At 34.9% G+C, this 27,892-nt stretch overlaps 1 protein-coding gene across 1 annotated transcript; it reads left to right on the forward strand.

The window, feature by feature from the left end:
* The first annotated feature begins 299 nt into the window (after window positions 1–299).
* LOC149791317 (uncharacterized) lies at window positions 300–27,856 on the forward strand. Its single transcript, XM_089971333.1, has 8 exons — window positions 300–370; window positions 2,212–2,328; window positions 10,267–10,392; window positions 14,904–14,972; window positions 17,837–17,973; window positions 20,603–20,689; window positions 24,247–24,377; window positions 27,754–27,856. Exons 2-8 carry the CDS (start codon window positions 2,223–2,225, stop codon window positions 27,854–27,856), a joined length of 759 nt encoding a protein of 252 aa, XP_089827459.1. The 5' UTR covers window positions 300–370; window positions 2,212–2,222.
* The last annotated feature ends 36 nt before the right edge of the window (window positions 27,857–27,892 follow it).

Consider the following 27,892-nt stretch of genomic DNA (forward strand, 5'->3'; position numbering starts at 1 on the left):
TTAACATTTGATGCCGGACAGTAAAGCCTACATTGATAAGATATATCACTGTCAGTTATAAAATTAAGGCTGAAAGCAATTATATTTCATTCTTTTGGTATCGTTAAAGAAAGCTGAATATACACTCGAATTGACGTTCTAAAACTCACATTTAGTTATTTCAAAGCATTAAATACTTTCAACATTGCTTATACGTATTTAAGGAAAGTATAGCCTTTTGTACACTATAGACTGAAAACGTTCTACGTGACTGTCTTATTTGTCTTGATAATTTCTGTAATTTCAGTTTACCCGGATCCGAATGCACCAATTTATAAAGTTCCTAGTCAATCATATTGGGCTGAATTAGCTCAAAAGGAACTCGAAGAAGGTATTGTAGTACTCATATCATGAAGCAGTAGTTTACACATTAATAGTTATCGGGTTATTTTGCCTTATCAGCAATAATAGCCCTAAAATGGTGTAGTTTTCATTGAACACCCTTGCAAGTTCGGATTCTACCTGGCTAGTTTATGTATTACCTCAATATCCACAAATGGCAACTCATGGGTCGTAAATCAATTATGTCTATTTCACAACAACACATTGTAATTCAAACCTTACTGCAACTGTTAATCGCATATATTTCACTGTAATGGGGAGTACTTTAGAGGTTACGACAGATATATGTAAATAATACTCTGTAAACTTTGTATATACTTTATTTATCTGACCTAATTGAGAAAAATGACATGTATAATGCAAACTGAATATTTGTGAGTGCATTTTATTCTGATCGTACCTGAATCAACTTATACTCATGTTTTCTTGTTGTTGATTTTCGGGGGTTGTGCTGGTTATTCAACGCACAAAATGTTTTCAAACAATGTGGTCTTATTTCTCGCATGCTTGAACTGTTTGATATCACTTGTGGCAGTATCATTCTGTTTAAAAGTTTGATAACAGCAGTGCTTAAAGAGTCATTGAGTTAAAAGGTCATGTAACATAACATATGAATACGAGCATGTCGTTATGCAATTGCTAAATTTGTTATCGTGTAATGAAGTATACAGATAAAACAAAGGAATGAGAGTAGACCAATGGCCTAATGTGTATGAGAGAAAAAAAAGGAAGAAATATAATTGTTGAGATCATACTCATATTTCTGAGCGATCTCCAACATGTGTTTATATGTATATTAGCGAATACTTTCAGTTCTGAGTCATGCCAAGCTGCAGGCAACGCAAGCAGGCACTTTCCCTTGCCTAATGGTTATAGTTGGTGCGTGTGAAAGGTTTTGCATATCAGTATTACACGGTATGTGCAGGGATTATTCGTGGTAATTAAACAAGGAAATTACGTTTAAGTGCATTCTTACTCAAGAGGCAACGTATGGTAAAATACACGTCGTCGTTCATTTATTGTAGAACACTTGCATTTAATAGCTTTCCTTGCGTGACTGAATGTTTTCCTCGTGGTGTTGAACCCATATAAAAAAAATCCTAGTTTATGCAAGCGATGGATTTAGAAAAAATACTTTTTAAGATGTGTTACGTCTGCCCAACATTGTAGTATCTGAGCAGGCTTGTGCTGCTTTCATTTATTACTATTACATATGACTTCCAGACTCCCCTCCTCAGTATACTCATACAGCAAATCTAAAGGAAGGAAGTATGTATCAATACAAGTTCAGATATATTCAGTTGTAATTTACGATGTTAATTGCTCTGTCAGATGCGATTACCGGCATTATGATTTCCGTGGAAAAGGTAGTGTTGATAGTATTATTCATTAATATTACTTTCTTTTAATATTATCACGCAGATCTCAGACTTCCGTCATTACTATCATACTGGTTCATATCACAATGGAGACATAGACATTGTTTTTCCACCAAAGACACATATTTGACGTGTACTTTTAAGTAGAACTACTTCAGTGAGATCAGATAAATATTTGACGAGTAGCGTATAAACTTTTGTGATGATAATATAATGGCTAGAAATTCCATTCTTTCGATTCAGTCAATTAAAGTCTTATAAGCATTTTAATGTGTAATGTATAATTGTTATTGGGATCTGACATTATGTTACTAATAATGCTATATTTGGAAAAAGTTTCTGAAAAGAACATCAATGTTTCCAAGAATAGACATTGTTCAGAATGTTGTACCATTTTTAATACTTCCGTAATTGTGGAAACGATTTAGCTCCTTATCGCTTTACTCTCCAGCTTCAGACGAGATGGTCAGAAACATACATACTGTGCTTTGTGTAGATATATCAGACAGCGTTAGCCAAGGATCAGCATGGGAACAAACCCAACAGTTCGTTAATGATTTTATTACAGGTAAACACTTGAGTCTCTTATCATTGTTCGTTCTTTATGCTTAACTATTTTTTATTTAATAAAGTTAAATTATCTCTGTTATTTCCATTGTCTAGTGAATTACTTATCCTCAAGATGCTTTCTGTCTGGTGCCTGTTCAGTATTTTTACTATTCATCAGTATGGTACTCTTGCTCTGAAAATGTCTAGCATTTTAAGATGGCAGATCAGATTTGGAGGCTACAAAGACCGAAAGTGTGTAAATTGTGTACATGAAGAAATTCTTTCCTTTGATACTGTAGGCAATTTGGGGCCCAATGTTCGTTCTTTTGACAGACATATCGGGCAACTACACTCTCATCTCCGGTGGAGTGTTGATTTCACCTTTAGGTTTCGTTGGACTTTCGGCATTTTGAAATAACATTATGTACTTGTCTCACGAGAAACTTGATCTTCTTTGATCTACCGTCTTCACAGGTTGAAAGTGCGCAAAGATAAAGCGATACAGAGAGAGTAAGATAGAGGGGTAGAGCCACACAGATAGAAAAGGGAGAGAGTACAATAAAATTACACTTAGTAAAGCACGAGCGAATGACATAAAGAAACGAAAACATAAACTAAGAAAAGGAAATTAGAGAATATGTGAGCCTTTGTATATGTGTGAATTTATAAAGGAGAAAAAATACATGTTAATATTCACGATTTAAGAATGTAAGATATATACAGCCAAAACCTAGCAATAACGGCGACTCATTTGAAATGGAAACAGACCGATGCGCACAGGTGATCGCTCTGCATTGCATAACATTTAAAATTGTTTTATTAATAACTACAATGCACTGAATATAATTATTATTAATTTTATTATTATTATTATTATTATTATTATTATTATTATTATTACAATATTGTTTTAGAAGACTGTACACAAAATCACTTTGTATATAATAATAATAATAATAATAATAATAATAATAACAATAATAATAATTATAATACTAATAATAATAATAATGATGAGGACTTTGTATAGCGCCTAATTTTAGAAGCTCTAAGCGCTTTACAACATTGGACAACACCTACAAGATCAAAAAACATATATAATGATATGATTACAAAAAAAAAACCACCATGACATTAGAAAACATAAAAAAACATGCTGGGAATATTTACATTAGGAAACATTTTTAGGTCTTTAAGTTTGTTCTTGCAGTCGAAATAAGTTAGTTTTGAATGGGATCCCTGTCTTTGTGTCTAAGTTCAGTGGGCAATTCATTCCATGTTGCTGGGTCCTGGTATGCAGAAGAACGCTGTCCTTATGAATTTGTTTTCATAGTGGGAATAATGAATATACGATTGTCAGAAGAGGAGCGTAAGTATCTTGCTGGTGTGTACACATGGGTGAGGTCGGATAGGTATGTTGGTCGAGAGTCCGTCAGTGAAACGTAGCACAGAGAACAAATTCTGTGTTTGATTCTGGATTGAATGGATAGCCAGTGTAGGGTACAGAGCAGCCGGGAGGTATGCTCTGATCGTGGTACTCTAAGTATGATCCGAGCAGTTGTGTTTTGAACTTTTTGAAGTTTCTCGAGTAGATATTGAGATGAACAAGACATAACTGAGTTACAATAGCCCAGTCATGAAAGTACTAATGAACACACAAGTGTTTTAGTGGCATCAACTGAAAGATATTTGCGAATGGAGCTGATGCGTCTCAGCTCACGATATGCAGCCTTGCATATATTCATGACATGTTGGTGCAATGTGAGAGTACTGTCCAGAGGAACACCTAGGTTTCGTACTAATTGTGTGAATTTAATGTTGGTGTTGCCGATATTTATTGTTTGAGGTAAAGAATATGAATGAGAAAGTCTTTGTGTTGTGATCAGAATGGCCTCAGTTTTGTCATCATTCATCTGCAGCTTGTTACATGTCATCCATGATTTCACATCAGAAATGCACCTCTCTACACCTTGGATGATAGCATCGACTTCAGTTGGGTGGCTAGATTTGTATATTTGGGTGTCATCAGCGTATAATTGGTGAGACACTGGACGATGATCTATGACACCTGAGAGCGGCTGAGTGTATAGCATGAAGAGAACAGTTCCAAGAACAGACCCTTGTGGAGCACCACAACATAGACCAACTGGGCTGGAGTGTATTCCATTTGCAGACACAATTTGTGTCCTGTTGACCAAGTAGGACTTGAACCACAGTAAGGCTGTATAATGAATGTCAAATACATGCTTCAGACGGTGAAGTAATATAGCATGGTCTATTGTGGCAAATGCTGCAGATAAATCAAGGAGGGTGAGGACTGTAATCTTTCCGCTATCCAAAGCAGAGAGAATGTCATCAGCTACTTTTAGAAGATTAGTTTCAGTAATGTGGCAAGGGCGATATGCAGATTGTACATTGCTAAAAAGACTGTTTGAATTCAGATGAGATTCAAGCTGGGATAGAACAACCTTTTCTAAGATTTTTTATATGAATGGGAGATTAGAAACTGGGCGGTAGTTCTTTAAATCGTTATGGTCTAGTGTTGGTTTCTTCAGCAGAGGCTTTACTATGGCAGTTTTGAAAAATGATGGGAATTCCCCAGATGAGAGAGAGGTATCAATATCATCAGTTAGTGAAGGCAATACTGGATCTAAGCACTCAAGCAGCAGTGATGTATGAATTGGATCAAGTTCACATGACTTTGATGCACTCTTCATCAGGATTGTACGTACATAGAAACAGGTTCAAATGCTGTAATGGTTGCATCTCAAATTCTGTATCCCAACTGCATGGTGACGACGAGTCAATTGAATTTGTGGTGTCAAGCTTATCTCTAATGGTTTGCACTTTGTCACGGAAGAAACTTGCAACATGTCAGGAAGGTCAACTGGAGAGAAGGTAGTTGGAAGTGGTGTATATTAGTTCCTTGGCATTAGCTTGTTAGTAATCTCGAAGAGCTCTTTGCAGCTGAAACTTTCCATGATCTTAGTAGTGTAGTGGGCTGATTTCGTTGCATGGACTATATTTGTGACATTTTTCTTAGCGGCTTCATAGATTTGCTTATGAATAGTGAGTCTGATGGAAAGCCAAAGCCTTTCAGCATTACGGCGGTCTCTTTTAGCAGTGCGAAGCTGGTCTCTAAACTGCTATACGATGGAGAAGACCTTTGAATTGATACTCTTCATTTGGTAGCTGGGGCATGTTTGTCGAGCAATCAACGCAGGCAGTTATCGAGTTGTTCTGCTGTAGGAGGTAAGCAAGTTGTTAAGTTTGCTTGGATGTCTTGCATTAGTTTGGTTCTATCTATCATACAGAGGTTTCTCTTAGTAGCAGATAAAGATGGAGGGTTAGGGACTGATACGTCAAGATGGCATATAATGCAGAGGTGATCTGATGCAAGTTCATGGGATACCAGGGAGGACCGTAGAATGTTATCATCAGGCCTATGAAGAATCCGGTCTAAAATGTGACCATGTTTATGGGTGGGTTGGTTAACTGACTGTTTGAGGTTGAAAACATCGATAGAATCTAAAAGTTTTTTGATGTGTTAGGTTTCCGGGACAGTCAAAGTGAAAGGTGAAATCTCCAAGAATAATCAGGTTGCCACCTATCGAATTTTCATACTGCAGGGGATTCGGAAACTGCTCCAAAAAGAGAGAGTCAGTCAGCTTGTTTTTTTCCTACTAGGAGGAGGGCGGTATAGGCAGAACTATTGGACTGACCTTTGCTCCAGTGTGAGTGTGGTTTGGACTAGTTCAAACGATGTGTGGTCGAAATTGAATGTTGTGGTGTGCTTAAGACGTTTGATCATGGAGTTCTTTGTGATGGCAGCAATTCCACCTCCGCGAGAGTTACAGGGGAACGACTTGATGGAGTAACCAATAGATGTCAGATCCGTACACTTGGGCTCATCGCTTGATGTTTTTAGCCATGTTTCTGACAGGAAAAAGACATCAATATTCTGGTCGCTGATAAAATTAACTATGTATGTGCACTTGTCCGATGGTCCTACTGATTGGGCATTGAATAATGCAATACGCAGAGGTATCTCTTGGATAGCTGACACAAAGGTTGATGAACTAATATGGATTTGAATTAGGTTATCTAAATTAACGATCGAATTTTTAAATTGTTGAGCCGGAAAGGGCATAAGGGAGATAACTGGAATTCTTATTCCTGTTCTGCGCCGGCCAGCTTTGAAACAACGTTTCTTTTTGTTGCTTCTGTATTTTTTTAGGTAATGATGAATGTAGTCCCAGTTCGTTTAGTCTAGAGCACAATGTAACGTGGAGAGCCAAGGAGTGGTCATTTAAAGCTATTAATGAGGGTCCATCATAGCATAAACGGGTTGACTGGCGAGTATCACGTGATGGTGGTTTGTTTAAGAACAAGTGAAGTTGTAGCAGTGTAGCAAGACAGCTGAGAAAAAGTCTAACTGTTCTCGTTTCCAAAACAATGAGATGAAGAAAAACCTACTAACTGAACTGCCAATACATAATGAACACAATAACGTAGACGAAGACAGACAACAAGTACAAATATCATGAAAACGACACAAAAATCGGGACAGTTGTTTCAAGCCGGTTAAGCGATTACGGCCATCTTGATCAATGACTTGTCTTTCAACTATATTTTGCACAGCAAGAATACTGTATCCCCGCTCAATTTAATCCGTCATAAAAATAAAATCATGAATGACTTAAAAATATAAACCGATGTATGTTTGATAAACAGTATGTGCAATAGTCAGTCGCTAACTAACCTAGTTTACAAGACAATCGATTATGTGACAAGCCTGAGAAGAACAGAAAATAAAAATAAACCGTATCTTTCTATTCATTGTGACACATGAATCAAAACTTCACTTGGATGCTAACCTAAAGGGATGTAACACGTATATATTCTCAAAGGTAAAGAATTGTTCCTTCAAGGATAGCTTTAATTGACAGGCAAATAGATAAAGATATCAAGCTATACCCGCCACAGTGTCACAAAGGTGACTTTCATTTCTGTTGCAATAAAAGAACTACTTTTTTCACCTTCCAGTAACCTGATTCAGCCAACTCCTATAGGCTTCGTTTTCGAAGCTGACATGTTGACACCTTTGAGTTTGACTGACAGTGTGACTGGAGTACGTTAAGTACATTCGATATATGAAACGCTTTAACATATACTCACATGATTTGCCACAATGCCTTTCTGGTCAGTCAAAATAAGTGTTTAATTTGCTTGCCTGTAACGGCCACTGCTGATGTGCTCAGTGACCGCTGATACAGAGGGTAAAACCATTATTTGGTAAGGAAACACGTTGTTCCAAGCCGCTGAAGGACAGTAACTATTAAATACAGAGCATTTATACAGAAAAATTGCCGGGGGAAATTAGAAAGACCCGTTTTTGAACAGGTGATGTGTAAGTAGCAGGTATTGTATATAGAGTGCGGGGAGTTGTAAATAATTACTAATTTTCTCCATTACTGACAAGAATGTAAATATGAGGAGAGCTATATAGACTGGCATAAACGTCTAAAGACGGACATACGTTCATAAAGACCAAGAACCACACATACAAATAAAGGATGAGGGAAATGAGAGCTGTGTGATAATCATTACTAACCATAATTACAATAAAACGGATGAGAGAAGGTAGGGGCAGGTATTAGTTACTGGCTCATCAAGTGATTGATGATCTAGAAAAGAAATTTGTAAAAGTTCTTACTAACAAAAACTAATACTGAAATGGTACTAAATTCCTGAAACTGTTACGGACTCCAGTGGATTATAAAAAAATATGACTTCGTGCTAAAATTTCGAAACTCTCATATATTTTAAGGGACACTAAAGATGATCCGAACAATTAAGCAAACGTATGGCTTCGATGAAAAATATCAAAAATATGTAAATTAACACTTTGCTATAGAAAATAAAAATTAAAAAAATAAAAATTTAACTTTTTAAAAAATAGAAATTTAAGACTTTCATCCAATTTTATTGAAGACTGAAAACTTTTTTAAAGTTATATGGTTAAGTTCGAATATATGAAGAAACTTTTAAAATGTAAAATATTCAAATAACAAAATATAAATTGGAGTTGTCAGTATTAGGTATGGTCATTTGGAGTTTAAAAAAATAGAATTTGTTAACATTCGATTTTTGATGCGTTCTTCGTTGGAGTCCCCTGCCATGTCCGCCGTCATCGTTATTGTTGTAACTGCTTCAGCGGCTGATGACGATGATGATGGTGGTGGTGATTTGGCTTTTGTGGGAGCAAAACAAGCCTATTTTTCTGAGAGGTTGATGTCGATATTTTGTCTAGGACTCACAACTCGTTATGGTCATCCAGTAGTTTATATCTTTTTTAAAATGTACAGTAATAAACACGTACACCCAGTGTCAGACCCCATCTGTTTTGTCTGTAAGTGTGTTCAATGAGAAAATATTTATTATGATTGTGTGAAATATTGGTAGTGATCATATCCATTAGACATCTTACATATCCTTTCACGTGAGTTTTATGAATGTGTATAAATGTTGGATATTAACTAACATGTGCCGACTTATGAATAGGTGTTTACAGTACTACCTGACCATATATTCTGTATAGACTTCATCCCTTTTCCATGATTTTATATGTGTTTGTGTTGATTTTAAATTCCCTGCCTTTAATTGCAGTTATTAGTGATTAGAATTATACAAACATTCTCTTCTTGCAAATGAATGCGTTTGCTTTTTTGATCGCGATGGATAGTAAGGGTGCGTGCTTAATTGGTGATAATGACCATCACACATTCGCATTCGATCATCCTTTTCCTTTCTAAGGGTTGTTGTATATATGTGTATTAGTGACCATCATTTAATTTATTTTTCCGTTTTGTTTTGTTTAGTCAGGACCATTTAGTATTATGAGCGGTTAGTTCTGTTCCTTAATTTATAATAGCAGTGCAGCATATGCAAACTAACTGACACCTCCAATATAACCTTTAGTGTATATATATATAGTGTGTGTATATACATATATATATATATATATATATATATATATATATATATATATATATATATATATATATGCACGTAGCCACCAGGCAGCATTCTCTCCAAAGGAATTTCCTTCGTCTGCGTTTGTCTGTAAAAGCTTGAATGTTTCATGGTGACAGTATTTGATTATCTTTGCAGGATATCCCTACATAATTTTATGTATAGGTGTATGTGCTTTTCAGCAGATGTGGGTGCTGGACAGTAATAATGACTATTGATTAGTAAATGTGAATAATGTTATTAACACATTGTGCTGGACATTATGTGTGGGTGATGGTTAGTTAGTAGTCGTATATAAGTCGTCAGTAGTTGTGGGTGACGGTCAGGAGTACATATACTGGTCAGAGGATGTCGTTGCTTGTTAACTATGTATTTGTTAGTAAACGTGTATGCTGGCTAGAATCACTACGTATTAGTTGGAAAGCGCGGGTATTATATAGGAGCTATGAGTGATGGTCACTAAGGCTTATTGGTCAGTGGGTACAGATGATGGTCAGTATATGTGTTCGTGATGCTTAGTCAGACAGCATGTTGGAGAGCAAGTGTAGGTGTTGGTCAATAGATGATTTGGTACTAGTCAGACAACCCGAATTATTAAATGCTTGAATTTGTCTGTAGGTGATTGGGAGATGGTCATGCAAACAACGTGCTAGGATTTAAGCATTGCTTTAAAATTATATTTTCCTTTGTATCAAACATCCCCACCATTACAACCCGAAGGAAATGTTAGCATTCAAATGTCCGTAGAGTCCTACATATCTACGCAAGACCAATACAATTTTTAAGGGCAATGGAAAATGTCATGTTAAGAACTAATGTAACCCCATTATCAAGTTAAGCTGGTGCATTTTCATTTTGAGGATAGCTAAGTATTGTTGTGCCAACACCACCAAGTTAAAAATTCTCCTTTTCATATCTTCAGGGTTAGATGAAGCCAGAAGAGAGTCAGATATGAATGTTGAAAATGTTGCATTATCTGTATTCGGTGGCGAAGTAAAGGTTGTCCTGCGTCTTACAACTGATTATGCCCTTATAAAGCAAGCATTTTGTAAGTAGAGAAACTTTGCTTGCATGCTAGTTGTCTTATAAACAACATTATCTTCTCTGATTCTTTCGTCATAGTTAACACATCTTTTTGGTCCTTGGATCATTTATCCTTTGTTTTAAGGACTCCACATAGAGGTTCTGGATCTCGCAAGTAGTCACCATTTTCCTTTTGTCCGCTTGCTAGTTCATTCGCCTGTCTGCCTTTTCAACATTTCGTAACCAGCTTGATTGATGTACTTGTTATACCTCAATGCTAGTTGATAGGTTAAAACTCTAATCGACGTGACCATTACAAAGGGTGCCCCTTTGTAAATGAACTTTTAGTCAGTTTTGAAGACTTAAAAAAGCAGGTATTGCTAACACCATACTGGTTTGCAGGACATAATATCACTTGTCGTTTGTTTCCTTTGACTCAGATATGCCTTTCCCAGTTCTTGTTTACATTTACGTGCCTACTTTATATTTTATACGCCCAACACGTCATCCGTAACATTATTTCAATCTAAAATGAGCACAGAAAGCTTTTAACACACCATCATAGTTGGTGGAATATCTGAACTCAATGCAAGGAAATAATCTGATATGCCGATGCGGAATCTAATATGGCAACCAAGACAGCGATCATAAAAAGGTTAAACCTTTACCAAAGTTTGCTATTGCTATGCCAGGATTTTTCAAGGCAGTAGCTCAATAGCTGAAGAGACAGTAACAATTGTTACGTCATATTTCGTAAACAGTTGTTTTCACTTTGCACATGGTGATAGCACTTCTCTAATACACACACACACACACACACACGCACACACACACGCACACACACACACACATAGATAGATAGATAGATAGATAGATAGATAGATAGATAGATAGATAGACACATAGATGGTGTTGGTCCAAAATCAAAGCGGCGCTACTTAGACTGCCAATATTGCCAAAATAAAATTTGCTATATCTTCTTTACAAATAGTGACGAATACGGGCTGTTCATTTTAACAAAATATGTGATAGTTTATTCTTAACATGAATGATGCAATTAATCCTGCCTCTGATGGTCGACCAAAGTGTCCGTCTATAAAAGTTTGTTATAGCTTCTTTTTCTAAATGAATGATGTTAGTGACATGGGACTTTCACAAAGGGACTTTTTGTCCAGCTGGTCTAAATCAAAAATGGCGCCAATTAGTCCTCCAATATCATGCACAATCTACTTTTTCTCAACAGATGGTCATAACATGTGGTTGCCACTAAAATATATCTTATCATGAATATTTGATCTGAAGTAAAAGCATACTCCGGTTTATAAACTACATTTGTTTTAAATTTTAAGCATTGTTTTCTGCAGCTTTTTTGTATGTACAAATTAAACTTAAAACATTATTTCATCTTGACTTTTTATCCTTTTATCATGTAGTACCTAATGTTTGCATTTGTTTTTTTATCCTCATACTGATATGTATTTCTTCACCAAATTCGTTTTACAATATATAATTGTTTCTGTTATGAAATGAGGCTTACAAGAGTTCCTAAATGGATGCTGTATTATTTTACTGCTGCTTCTTCTCATGAATGGATTGTCGTATCGACGTAGATTTTCCACTGAAACGCTATGGAGGAATGTTAGAGGTTTTACATAAAAGAGGTACTCATGTTACCCCCATCGTCACCCCACAGTGGGCGTCCCGAACATCATATTTCAATACACTCCTTCCAGTGCTTGTCATTAAAGATGTTTTGCAATGTTTAATTGATTCAGCATAATATAGTGCACATTTTACCATCAACATATCCAAACCATGAAGTAGTTTTTAAAGCCATGCCTGCTTGACTTTGAGGCTAGTCAAATGTCATAATTTGCATGAATGAACTTCAATAATTTTATGAACACGGCTTCACCGCTCTGAGATATATTTCAAGGTCAAAGGTCTTGCCTAAGGTTTCATTCTGTACTGGTGAATGTGCATGATGTCATAAAGAATTATAAAGTTATGGATATTTATCAAAGTAGATTTTTGGACATATCTAGAGAATACATTCAAGGATACAATTTCAAAAGTTTCTTTTTCCCAGGTATTATTTACAGATTTAGCCAAATTTAACAGGCGAATATATTTCGATATTATCTCAGATTCAGTCGTCTTCTGTAAACGATCTCAGATACACGGTCAAATGCCATGACAAGTGTTGTGCAGAGCGCATTATGTAATGTCTACTTCGAATGAAATGAAAACTGTGTTGCACCGAAATCAATCATTACAACATTCCTCTTATTTATATTGTTTATATATGGCTGTGTGTATCGATAGCGAGTTTTCAGAAAAGCACATTCTATGATGTCTAACTGATTATAAACAAATATTGTGCCGATGCGACATCTAATATGGCAACCAAGACAGCGATCATGAAAATGGTTTTAATCACTACTCTTCCTGAATTGATGGCGATATGGGCTGGTGTTTTCTACTGGAAGACTTATTACGATGTTTATTTGACCATAAATAAAATGGTTTTGATGTGACATCTGACCATATTTTCAATGATTCTCTTCGGTAAAAGCTAATGGCACCACCATTGGCCCTCTTATGATGCCTTATGTGTTCTTAATGATGCATGCGTGAATTTGATATACAATATCATGGTGGGAAACTTGAACATCTGTTATCGCTATTACTTCTAAACCGATGATCTAATGGACATGTTGTTTTATTAAAAGACTTCTTATGATGTCTAGGTATTGGTAATGATATTGATACTGATTTGGCATCCAAATTGACCTCCGTAGGGAACATTTTATAATCGCCACTTCTTATGATGCTATAGTGCTATTGACATGTGTTTTTCATTATAAGCATTCCATAATATGTAGATGATTGTAAAACATACTAACGCTGACTAGATCTGTATTATGGTTATCATAATTACCACTTTAGAGCTATAACTCTCGAAGGGGTGGTCATAACGACATATGGTTTTCAGTACGATAACTGTCACACACAGACACGCGCAAGGAAATATATGGCTTCCTTTATGTTCACTCTCAAAATCGGTTATGGAAACTTCATTTCAACGTATGGACGTACTGACATATTATTTCACTTATGCATTGTTGTAATATTAAGCTGGCTCTGGATCAAAATGAAGACCAGGATGGTACCCATTGGGGTCATCTTAAATATATTTCCATCACTACTCCACGTGCAAGAATTGGAAATATTAACGTGTGGGTTTTCACCAAATTCCTCGTATATTATCGTTTGTTTCTGGATGAAGAGACTGCAGATCCATCCAACAAATATTGGTACTGTTAAAACCAGTTTTGACCCATAAGTAATTGTAGTGTAATATGAATCAACCTGGCCCATGGTAATTGCTTGGATTATTGTATTTTATTCAACATAGTAGTAATTGTAGTGTAATATGAATCAACCTGGCCCATGGTAATTGCTTGGATTATTGTATTTTATTCAACATAGTAGTCCAGTGTTTTGTTCATATGCAAATAAATTCTCCAAAAGTTTTTAGCTACCTTGCTCTCCATATTACGTTTTGAAAATAAGCACTCTGATATTGATCTTGAATGAACATGTGTTGACTCGGTTGTGAACCAGATAAGACAAATATATATTTGTGAGTTTTTATCAAACTGAGGTTTTCAAGATATCTCAGGAACACATGAAATTGTGCCAGTTCAATATGTTGTATTTTCCACAACTATATTTAGAGTCAACAGAACTTAGTAAACAGGTCTATTTTGTTACTGTAGTAATGTATTGATCTTGTATTCATGCTATCAGGTTCAACTTCAAAAGCAATAATATTACTTAATGTAATTCAGGTTAGATGAAATGGATATTCAAAACAATTCATTTTGGTCAGAAGGTCTTCTGTTTCTTCCAGGGACTACTCATTTTGGTTTGTTTTACAAAGGAATTGAAAACTATGAAATCTGCTAACTCATGTGTTTTAAGCAATATGTCTGAGAATACTTTAAATTCTGGCCTAAAGTTTGATTTGGTTGTCAGTTTAAATATCTGGCTTTGTTTCCATCTCTTAAACTTCTGCATAAATTCTAACTTTACAGGTCCATGTATCCTGACATGATAAATGTCATACATCTAGTGTTATTACTTAAATGTAACCTAAGAGAAACTGTTTCATATTTCTACATTAAGTTAAATTTAATCGAATAAGAGCAATTGCACGGGCTGTTATACAATCTCTTTATATCGTCTAAGTTTGATGTTTAATGAACATCTACTTTTATTGGAACGATCTGCTTTAAAATTTATTTTGTTAGTCAGTATTACCAAGAGATTTACAAAACACTAAATCATATAGTAGGTTCTTATAGTTAAAACAAGACTGGCCTTTCCATAATATTGAACTTTAAGCTTTGAAAGAAAGTAACATTTTTGTAATTTGAATTCCTAAACTGCTTCTAACATGTTTATGGATGGTTATATTTACCTTTCAATTGAAGATATAATGTGTTATGATAATAAGTATTCTTTTTGAAGGCGCGTTACGGCTTGGAGGCCCGTCTCCTTTGGTTGGTGGTTTGCTAATGGCTTTAGCAGGAGTCGCAAGTAAGTAAAGATAATTCAGTTCAATCTGAGAAACTAAAGTAAAATATTTTGCGGTTTTGGTAGTCTGAAGCGAATACTAATTTCATATATAAACATTCAAATGATACAAATATGTCCATTTACATGCAATCTTTCAACTAAATAATTATTACCGTGTAAATAATTTACATATTTCCAGCATATTTGTACCCTTTTACGAGTTCATTTCCCATTAATGCGAACTGTGAGTAGTGGATCAAAATCATTTGATATCGAATGTCATGACATATAAATAAAGAGACTACCCTGTCATGACTTGACTAACTCTACCTCCGTTATCAAGCCGTTTCCAATCACACGCCGTTTAAGTAATTTTCACCAGACATACGTCATGCTGATTTCTCCTTATGTTGGACCTTTTTCCTCCACTAATAGATGGCGTTCAATATATATTCTGGTGATATAACAGTATTCCGAATGGTACCAGCTTTGTTTCGAGTGATATTACAGACAACATTAGGCGCCAACACATATCCACTGTAGTGTGATTGGCGTTCAGTCAAAAGGTGTCTGTTGAGACCATGGCTTACTGAAGCAGAAACAAGAGAAAAGAGTCAAGTTACTAAGGAATGGCAACATACCTGACTTACACTTTGTTTCAGAACATAAATGACAATTAAATATGCTCTCCCTGTATCCGCTAGTTTGACTTCTCCTGAAATAATATTGAACTTCGGTGATAATTTGCTTAGAAATGAAACAGTCAACCATTGATCAATTTAAAAGTATTGATTGATTGGGGGAGCACAAAACAACGTTTAAGGGTTTTATGGCGTTGGCAATAATGGAGGCGCAATGACTTAAAATGCACCAAAAAAATGCAAAAGAAATAAATACATACACAGAAGCTGCTAATACAACGGCACCTGTCTCACTTGCAAATTTTAATATAATTACCACCATTTTAAAGAAAATTGAATTACTTCACTTGTAAAAGCACATATTCAACTGTCTTAGAGAAATCATATTCAGCGGTAAGGAATCCAAAACCATGCAAATGTATAACTTTTTACTTTGCAACGTTGCTTCAAATTGCGAAAAGAAATAAATAGAAGTATAACAGACAGTTATCGAAATTGATAACGATTGGTCCTTGTTTCGTAATTTAATATATGCTCATTTTTGTCTCCGTTAAGTTTCCATTGTCAGAATCATGCAGTATTTTATTATATTGCGCCCCTTTATATTGCACTGACGTGCACGACACGTGTGCCCAATAGTGTATTATTAACTTTTTTGTAAACAAATCATGTTCACTCATGTAGTAGACGCTTTACGTTTTCGTTGATTCAGTTTATTTCTGAATGAACTAAAGCAGATGTTTCGTGGACTGCCACATACCAGCTGCTTTGCAATATTCAGCGTTAAGGTTTTTGACACAATGTTTTGGATTTAGGCTAGCTATAAACGCCAGACAGGCCAAACAATTGTTGGGTCTTTACAGATAACATACAAGTGACAATACATAAATGTGTCTATCTTAGCTGGTAATAAGCATGGCAAAAATATACTTACAGTTTTACTTTATGAATTTCCTCAAAATGTACTTTCTTAGTTCTGCAAATCCCATGTCATTGGTTCTAAAGCTTAATTACACATTTCGAAATTGTACTGTAATTTCGACTACATTCCAAGTGCAATTACGTACTTCTTACTGCACTAAAAAAGTAAACATTATATTCCACAGCGTCTTTTTGATAATACAATTGAAAGACTTCATATTTTTCCCACATTATGATTCCAAATATTCAATGAGAAAACAGAAACATGCTTGCAGATGTCAACACGCTGCTCCCTCGCTGCTGAAATCAGATGCACTTCATGTAGAATTGACACAGATGAATCCAGTCATTATCACAAAATTTAGTAGAATCGACAAAAATACCAAAATCTCTTTATTCCATGACTAAATGGAAAAGTTGTTGCAATGCACATTCATTCACAGTATGAATCTAAATTTCAATTTTAAGTAGACCAAAACGCCATCGTCTTTCAAAAATGTTGTCTAGCGCACGACTAAGTTCAAATTGATCTTATCGGAGTTATGTGCGCATTAATAATGTTGTTGTTGTGTACTGATGCATCTGCGCTTATGTATTTAGTTTGGAATACATCATAAATTCAATTACTTTGTTTCTTCTTGTGTATTTTTGTTTATATAAGTAAGCCTTTGTTAGAAAAAGAAAATGAGCATATATTAAAAAGGTTATTGCATTTGATGGGAAAATATAAACTCGTTTTGTCAAATGAATATACTTCACTCCCATGGTCGTGCTGCATATCCATTCGAAAAAGTCCTTCATATTTTCGCATACAAATGCAGTAACCTATAATAATATAACATGACTGTTATCACTTAAGACATATGGTATTGTAAAAAGACAAGATCTAAACCTCAGCAGCTCAAAATGCTTATTACTATCCCTTTCCATTGTTGTATTCGAACGCTTAAATAAAAGGTACAACTAATGTGTTATTACAACGGTCACTTGCCCAAACGATGTTCGTACAGTGTATAAATAAACACATAGGCTGAAGGCAGGCATTACAATTAAAATTAATTTTGTACCAGAAAATGCAAGTGTTACAGGCAAAACCATTGGGAAGAAATTAAATATTTTTTTCATTACATTAAATTTATGAATGGCATAAATTTGAAGGGTAACGCTTTATCTCTAGTTATGTGTGTAGTCTGGATTATTAGTTTGAACCTAATTGCGTGGAGGGGGTATGCATCGATATAGAGAAAATACACAATGGACTGAATTGTGTTTGAAGGAAGAAAATGTATGGCAATTGATTAAAAATTAATAACTATTTTCCAGATATATCAAGTCCCAGTTGCAATGGCATAAGAATTTGGCCTCGGATTATACTCATCACTGATGGCCACCCAACAAATTCTCTCGTCGTCTCTGGACCCGACGTTTGTCAATCAGAGCCAATGGTGAAAGCATCTGGAGTTCAGATATATATATATATATATATATATATATATATATATATATATATATATATATATATATATATATATATATAACTCGTTTATAAAAAATACCTCCCTAACTTGTACGATATTTGCTTAAAGTGAAAACATCTTGATTACAATTAAAATTGATAAATGATCTCTGATATATCGTCCGTTTTTTATCATTGAAAGCAACTGTTAGTGCCCAGAAAATTGATTAAAATTCGAAAATGTTTAATAGCAGTTATATATTTTATATTGTAAGTAACAATATACAAGGAAATATGAAGTCATTAGTATGCTAGTAATGCGTATTGTTGGCAATATGTTTAGAAAAAAGATGCAAACTAAATATGTCTTGCGAAGTGAAAATCGTCTTTTGGTTTTAACTTTAAATTCAATGTCATTGTAATAATCATCACACAAATAATATGACACCTTTTATGGAAAAATCAAAAGTTTAAATCCACAGCCACAGCAATTTCCGCGAACGTTTCCAAGAGAACCCAATTATGTTCCAATTGTACATTTATCTCCGACCTGCGGAAGTGTTTCTTGTGATGTTACAATCAAATAAAAGTTGACCTTCATTGTATTATTAGGTTAATTAATCTCTTGCATTAAACGAAATAAATGGGGTGGACTAAATGGACATGTATTAACTGAACTCATTTCCACTGTCTAATGGAACAAAGTAAGCACATGTAGCATAAGTACCTAACATATGCATTCACAAATGTGATCACCGATAGCAAGGAATCCAAGCAAAAGGTACATTTGCATGAAAAGCTTAATGTTTCATATAGGTTTCATGATAGAGAAGCGAATTACAATCTTTATACAGACCTTTAAAACGCCCGAATGGGGAACCACATGAATATATGTTCGCTATAACTTACAGTAAAATCACACCAAAAGCATTTTATTGTTAGAATAATTAAAAATATCGTGTTTCCAAGTTGCTTTTTGTCTTATGGTTTTAATCTCAATCTTCTGTAACACCAGAATACATCCACATTCACGTGCGAAACTGTGACATAATGCACAATGTTTTGGCTGGTTCACATAATGAACTCTATTAATGCTTTCAAGGACGTTTCAGAGATTTGATATATTGAAAACAAAGGTACTTTACACATAAAAAGCGGAAAACTTTATTAGAAAATGATATGTATTAACATTTATTCAGAACCCGATTATTTACCTAGTAATCAACCACGTATTAACCCTTCTCACTGTCGATCTCCATCCCTTTCTTAATTTGTCAGAGTTCCGAGGTTTATGCGTATAGCTCGAATTGTCGAGGGAGAGTTGTATTTCTATATGTTACCCCTCCCCCTTCCTTTCCTATCTCTGTCTCTCTCTGTCTCTGTCTGTCTATCTCTCTCTCCTTCTCTGTCTGTTTGTCTTTATCTCTCTCTTTATATATATATATATATATATATATATATATATATATATATATATATATATATATATATATATATATATATATATATATATATCGAAAGAGAGATGACGTTTCTGTTATACAAGAAAACAGATAATACATTTATACTGTACTTCGATACAACCTACAACTCTTGTCCGCAACGTTATCGTTAATTTGTTTGAACAGTTCAGATCATAATGTTCTATGTTTCAGATTTATGGGAAGTTAACAAATTAAACCGATTTATTCATCGCCCTGGGGCATTCAAAATGCAGCAGTTTCTTCAGTATTTTCGTTTCAATTCATTTCCATTCTTAAAAAAGGATTAAATCTTAAATTAGAATACTATGTAAATAAATTCAGATCATTACTCTGCCATTCCAAGTTTGCTCAAAGTGCTTAACGTACGTACACAAAATAAATTTTTGTTCTTAATTATCATAAGGCAAATACATAAGGATAATATAGTCTACTTCAGTGAAACATATCCGTGCACAATATATTTTATTTCATCTGTTTTCGTTTGGTTATTTAGTTGAATAACAGCTTTCATTCTTTGAATATATAATCCATCTTGTAATTGAACAACTATGTTGGAATCGTGTCAATGGCGAAATTATTGCGATTAGAGAACAAGCATTATTTGTTTAAAAATTCCTTAGAGAACACTACATCAATCCTATTTTCCAACTTATTCAAACACACTTACATGCTCTATATATCTGTATATATATATATATATATATATATATATATATATATATATATATATACACATCGATCGTTTGAAGGCTTTTAATACTAATGCTCCATATCGTTTCATGCGAAATACTGTATAAGGTACACATTCACACACAATGCATGCATAAACACACATACACACACACCTGATCACACTTTCCCACACACAAACTCACACACACACAAACACACACACATAAAATGGGCAATGAAATCATTATGAATAAAATGTACACACCACTAAGAATCAGCCACGAGTTTTTTATTTCTATAACAATTTACGGTTCAAAAATGAATCGGCTTAACAATAATACTAATGAACGGATGAAAAGTGGCGCAAACCTATCACATTAGCTAGCAAATGTAAAATACAATATACCAGGAAAAAGTAAAATGCATAAATATAGGTATATATAAACTTCATTTGTAATACTTTCTCTATTTTCCTAGGATCAAGTTGATGTTTTATTAGAAGTGCCCAATATTTCATCTAAAAAAATTCGACTACATTGTGTACCCGTTGGAGATGCAAATCTGGTGAGTAAAGCTGTTTTAAGGAAGCTTTCTAAATAATATAACAGTTATATTGTACCTATATAAGCGGATTAGGGGTATTATATTTCGGAAATGTTTTCAGAGTGGTTGTATAGTGCGAGTACAACGGCAGCTCCTAAAACTACAAAGTATTTTTTTGTACATGCAGGAAAGTCATGATTTGATTGCTTTTCCTAAATTTGGAATGTTTTACTCATATATGTTATGCGATTTATATTAAGCGAGGCCGGTAAAAGTGTATACTTAAGTTTGTCCGTTTGCCTACACGTTGGTTCATTATGCATGCTTTGTCCATGCTATTAATAATGCCACCATATTTACTTCGTTTTTTACTCTTCGGATATCTCAGCAAGAAATAAGATCGTCAGCGAATTATAACATTAGGTGACGGTTTATTACACAAACTTTCAGGCTGATCTCTTGAGGTTTCTGAAGCATAACTACATTTATTAGCTTCTATAGCGATCAAGTTCACTTTGCAATTTTGTTGATAAGACTTCAAATGAATTTGAGTTTTCCGTTCATACTAATATATAATTAATTGATGTTTACAAAAATATAGTTCGAAAACCCGAACTGATTGTCATCATAAGATATTAATAAAAAGATGATTTACAATCATTAAATTTTCATGATAAAAGGAAACTGAAGTTTTTCGCAGCAACACCCCATTTGTTATAAAAGAGTAAAATATCATTGGTTGACAAAACTACTGATAAAGTATCGTATACATTTTATTCAGATAATTTACATAATCGCTTGGATTGACTCTTTTGATTGTCGGATAATTCAAATTCCTTCTCAGGAATGTATTTATTGCAGTAATCGGGTTAGCTAAAGTCAAATTATGCTGGCGATTTTGTATTTGTTGATTGGAAATTTTCAGGACTGGTTATCTTGCATTATATGGAACAGTAATACTTTAATGGTTATTTAAGTGCCTTGTGTAACAGTACCCTACGTTTGCCGATGTAACTCGGTCTGATACTAGAAGGTCACACTGTACAGCTATACATTCTTTAGCAGCTTTTAAATAAGCAAGGCATTTTGTAACTTCATGGTTGTTTATTGATTTAATTTCAATTACTGAGACAAAACCCTAAAATGAAAACACAAAATGACCACGGCTATGGACATATTGTCTGACTTAAACATTGCCTCAGTAATATTATTTTTTTGGTTCAAAGGTATCAATATTTGAATCCTAGACAATATGAGTAATTTCTAATTTTGCTATTTAGTTTAGGTTAGTATACAGATAACATATATGTGGCTCAGTGCAATCTCTGATTAAATCATGTATCTTTTAGTCATTCCTGGAGAAGATTTCAGCCAAATCCCATGGCAAGCTTTACTCCTATAAAGATGGACGAAAACTAGCGAGAAGAACCTTATATACCGTAAGCGTCACATCAGCTCCCCCAAAGGAAATGTTGCAATAATTAGAATATATATATATATATATATATATATATATATATATATATATATATATATATATATATATATATACAGAATTTATTCCATTTATGTAATTGTAGGCACTAACTTGAATCGAAATGACAGAATCACTAGACATACCATTACTAACTCTTGGTTTGTGACATCACACTTTATCTGCTACCGCATCTGAATAGTTGTCAGGATAGACTAAAGGTCAGTGTTGGTTGCGGCCTGAATTTATCTGTTGTTTTCCTGTCAGTTTATACATGGTATTACGTTTGTTCCATATTAAAACTGGTATCATATTTTTTTGTTATGACCTAATGATGTCCTAAAACTACTTCTGATATTAGCTAACACTGAGGTCAGTAGAGATATATTAAGTCTCAGAAATCTTAAAACCAAGAACTTAGGAGTAACGTTCATTTTATGTAAAACCATCATATCCCAGCTATTTCTATAGGAAAATGCAAAACTATAAGACCGCTTTGCGCAGCTTAGAGATCACCTGCAATCATTTTGCAAGATTTTATGCAAACACGCTAAGAAGGTCAGGGTTATATAATCTCCACGTGTTCTTCAAATGTGCGGAAAAAAAATTGCCTGTTAATATGATACACGTGCAAAACGTTGTCGTGTAAACAACCAATTGTTAATTATTCAATTAATTGGTCAAATGTATGAATTTCGAATGAAAATTCTTGAGTTGAGATCCTTTCCATTCTGATGGCTACTTATCCAAATTTACGTCTATCCAAAGATAACGTTACTCTAGGATTATGAAAAATGCACTGAACTTTAACAAATCAATGGGAGTACATAGCTGATCCCTTGTGATTTGCACTACAGCGGAGCAAGTTTATTATATGTTTTTTGTTTTACCAGCTCTTTCGGTACAAAACATCAACGTATCTTCCATGTTAGCGAAGAGGAAAATCTGCTAATTGCTTTTTTCAATTAAAATCTTTTTTTTTTGTGTCATTCCCTGGCATATGTTATTAGAAAAAAATCAAGTAGGATCAACCTTTTGTTACTTTTATTTAAGTGAAATGTTCTTCATGGTTAATTAAGTTCTCTATATTGATCTTGGCGTCATCAGCGTATAACTTTTACCCTTTATTAAAACAACTCATCTAATGTCTTGTACTAAATAAGCATGATCGACCTTTTTTGTGTTCTTCTTTAAATATGTTTTAGATAACTGACCGGCATAACACATAGGTTGTCATTCAGTGATTTAATGTTTATTAATGTTGTATTTTGTCATATATTGGAGGGACGAATTCTTTAATTGCAGTTTCGAGCTGGTTCAGTTATAAATTCTTGGCAACAACTGAATGACGTTAGCATGACTTATGGTATAGAACTCCCACTGGAGAAGGCGGTATGTACTGACTGAGACCTCAACAGTAATTGGGTGCCAGTGAATATAAATTCATATTCAGTAGCACCCTGAAATTTTCAAATATGATACAGGAATGGGAAAGTAAAAATATGAAACAGGAATGGGAAGGTACAAATATGATACAGGATTGGAAAGGTACAATATGATACAGGAATGGGAAGGTAAACATATGATACAGGAATGAGAAGGTACAAATATGATACAGGAATGGGAAGGTACAAATGTGAAACAGGAATGGGAAGGTACAAATATGATACAGGAATGGAAAGGTACAATATGATACAGGAATGGGAAGGTAAAAATATGATACAGGAATGAGAAGGTACAAATATGATACAGGAATGGGAAGGTACAAAACTTGCATGACCAGTGATTTAAATATTTGTACCTTTTTGATGTTTTTTTTTTAGAACCAAAATCAAGAATGTGTTTTTTGTTCAAACTCTTTTACTTCTGTATCTAACGTATTAGTATGCTACATATGAAACCACATTTTACATACTACAGTTTAATACTTTTTATATAATGTTTAAAGCGAGAAATAAAGTTTGATGTCTATCAGGCCTGATAAGATGACCGTAATATATGAAACATTAATAGATTGCTATACTCTAAGCATCCAATCCTTAGAGTTTTTTGTTACACAAATTTCTTATAAAAATAAAGGTATTTCTTGCATGTTTCGTTCCAGATGAAATCCAACTTGCTGATAGCATCTTCCCCGGCAGAAGAGCAGGTATTTTCTCAGGCATATGACACACATAGCCACAAAGAGACTCTGGTCATAAATGGCACAATCAACCGTTCTAGCCCAATTGAATTGTTTGTGTTAATACATAATACGTGTGCCCATTTACCATCCACTTTGTTTCTTCCCAAAACTCGAGATCTGCACTATCTATCTTTATCAAGCTTAATAAATAGCTCGTACTTTGGTCAGCAAAGATGACACAGGCAACTAATTCATTTCCCAAAATAAGTGATGTTAATATGGTGACCTCATTCCTATATATTCATGGGTGACGCATATAATACGCTTACTTTCTTGTACTTGACCCAAAATAGCATTTTCAAATGATAACTTTAACGTGCAGCTCACCTGCTTTATGAGATATTTGTCCATCTAAAATGTCGACTATACAAATCCGTAATGGCGAGATAGCTCAGTTTACATCCAACAGTATCAGTGGGGGACAAACACACAATGAAAATGGATTTAGGCTCAAGTCTGTTGCTGCTTAGAATTTGCCCATACATATGTTCCGTGTGAAACAAAACCGTATTTTTTCCCGATACTTATTTTTTCATGCAATCAGCAACCTTTATTCTTAGAATATCAGTTCAGGTGTTGTCTGTAATAATAATTTGACGAATTTGTTTTTCCAAAGAAATGATTTTTCCCCAGATAATTATATCACTCTTTGCCTTCCTTTACCTGTATGGATAGGAATACTCGAACACACACACACACACACACACACACACACACACACACATATATATATATATATATATATATATATATATATATATATATATATATATATATATATATATATATATATATATATATATATATATATATAAATATATAGTCCTGAATGCCAAGCTCAACTATAGAAAATGTTTTAATTCATCCACTCATGCATGTGCCAACCATTGGTGGCTCAGATATCCTGCTTATCTGATAATAAATGATGGACGTGTATATATAATAAGTTCTATTTGGTTTGATGGCTGCCGGTCTTGAGAGATAGAATCTTCGATTCTGATTTGGAAGAAGTATAGCATATCGCTTTGGCTATAATTGCATTACATTTGTTTCTTCACGGAGCAACATCGATTTTTCCAGACCCAGGAGCTTTAAATGGAAGGGTGGAAGTAGGAGGAGATTGATCATGATAGTATAACATCGGGTAGGTGTACAGTTTAGTTCACTTTGATTCATGGAGCAGCAACGTTGCTGTTAGACACCGGGAGTTCTTGGGAAGGGTTTATGTGGGAGGGGCGAACACTATAATGTAGTAGCAGGTAGGCGTTTCTCAACAACACCAGTTTTAGATGAGGTATGTCTGTGGGATGCTGAAAATAGCCCTGAACAGTTTGAAGCTGAAGCGGAAAGATAGCGTTGTGGAAAAATCCTCAAGCGATGCAGGTTTAACCTTGAAATATCTTTCCACTATTCAGACCAGGATGTTGGGAATTACATTCAGCCACCAAATGCATTCGAGATGCTGTTTTCGGTTACCATAGACATTTTTATCAGACTCGCCAAAGAAGAATGGACTTAATGCCCTTACCTTACTTATCTGGGTGACATAAGCCGTAAGCGTATGTGATTTTAGATGATTGCATTTACTTTTGCTCTCATATGCAATGATAGTAAGCTTCTTCTAAACAGTGAGACTTTAAAGAGGGCACGCAAACAAATCTATTTGAAATTTTGAGTCTTCACGAGTAGGCGCCAGACATCCCCAGCTAGAGAAAAGATTCAGCAAACGACTGTCACGCCTGACAAGAGAACAGTGGAAGGCAGACGCCATAGTATCGAACGCACCCACATCCGCGATCTCAAGACATAGGGCTACCATTTATCGATGCTAGTACCATACCATCATTAATGTTAAACTTTCGTTCATAATTTGTCCAGAGAAAAGGCCTCTGCTTGACCTTAGCATATAGCTGAGCTTCGATATAGCGATCTTATTTCAAGTCGTAGTAATTGGGTTATTCTTTGAGTTGTATGGATTATGACTGGATAATGGTGAACAGGTCTACGTCAAAACTTAAATATATGATCTAGCCTTAACAAGGTCAGAAACTTTAATGCAGTTATATGTAATGCTGCATCGATTGCAACCTTTTATTGATTCAAAACTTCAGTCGAGTAATGAACATCTTCAGGTTCATCATTAAATACGTTACCCAATAATAATACCTTAGGGATACTACTACTATTGTACAAATCCATCCCACCAATATACTAATTTTAGCTAAAGGGAACTAAACGTTGTCGGCTGACCTATATGGCGGCCTTGCAGAATGATATCCTCTTATGTATAAACCTGGCGGCAAAGCCTAAGAACTTTCCAGTTAATACTTCCGGTCGTCCCAAGAATCACATTCTCGTCACGAGAGACCTAGCAGAAGACGGAATATACGTGGAAGATATACCGTTACAAGCTCGAGGAGATTTTGCACTTCTAATGAAATTATACTCTGTCGATATTTCCAACTTTATCGGAGTCTTTAAAATTTGCTAATACTGTGTCGTCGTCACACACCTATGTATTTGCGCAGGAGCCTAAGGGACTTCACATTTAGTTCGTGGTATAATTATTTTGTACATGTAAGTTTCCAGCGCTTATAAAATCCCTTAATTTATGTGTAATTCCATTACGAACAGGTGCATGTCGGTGAGTCTCTTTTACAAGGCGTTACCTTCAGTGTGTCTTGCTTGTACAGGCGGTCTGTGGGCCGTTTCTCCTATTCCCTTTGATGTGAAGGCTTTGTGGTGAGTAATGTATATTTCTGCATTGCTTCCGCTCTGGGCGGACTAGTACACGTCAGCTTTATATACACGATTTACTCAGTTGCATCCTGGTCTTGGGTGTTTCTATAGGCGACACTTAAGTGATGTTTATCTGCATAATCTTTCCATCATAGGTAAAGAGCGCTTAGTCAATCGCATCGGTAGCCTATGCAATTTCACAACGTTCGGGTTGCAATATTCGTAAGTGTGCATGTCTTTATGCCCTTAAGAAATTTATTACGTATGACTAATTCCGTAATTTCTGGTTCATACATGTGCGCTTCCTTCACCACAGCATCCTTAGCCTTTGAACATACTGCTTCAATGATTCCACTGTACATGCCGTCCCTGACCTTGCTACAGGTAGCAGTGTAATTGAGATCGTCTGCTATACCTTCTGTTCCCGGTAACCATCATCTCGTATAGCTCTGCACCCTCACTGTATTTAATCATCACTTCTGCATATCCACAGGTGTATACATATCCTCCTTACATACCGTACAGATGGTATTGTATTATATTTTGCCTGTATGATTCGTTGCCTTTTTAGCCTGTCTGTTGTAAATTTCTGGGTCAACCTTTTAAGATTTAGCTCTTCACGGACAGTATGTTATAAAAGACATACAGATCCACGCTTTTATACGTTTTGTTCTATTTGTCTTACAGATTAGATCTATGGGCAAAGCACAATCCCCACCCCTTAAAACAAATACAAACAGCTTCAGATGAAGATGTCTGCAGTCTTCATGCTGACCTTTTGTTAGTGTGACAAGTAAGATAAATCAACTTACACATCAGGCACGGA

The sequence above is a fragment of the Sinohyriopsis cumingii genome, chromosome 9 (genome assembly GCF_028554795.1).
Source record: "Sinohyriopsis cumingii isolate HCF-2022 chromosome 9, ASM2855479v2, whole genome shotgun sequence".
NCBI lineage: Eukaryota > Metazoa > Mollusca > Bivalvia > Unionida > Unionidae > Sinohyriopsis > Sinohyriopsis cumingii.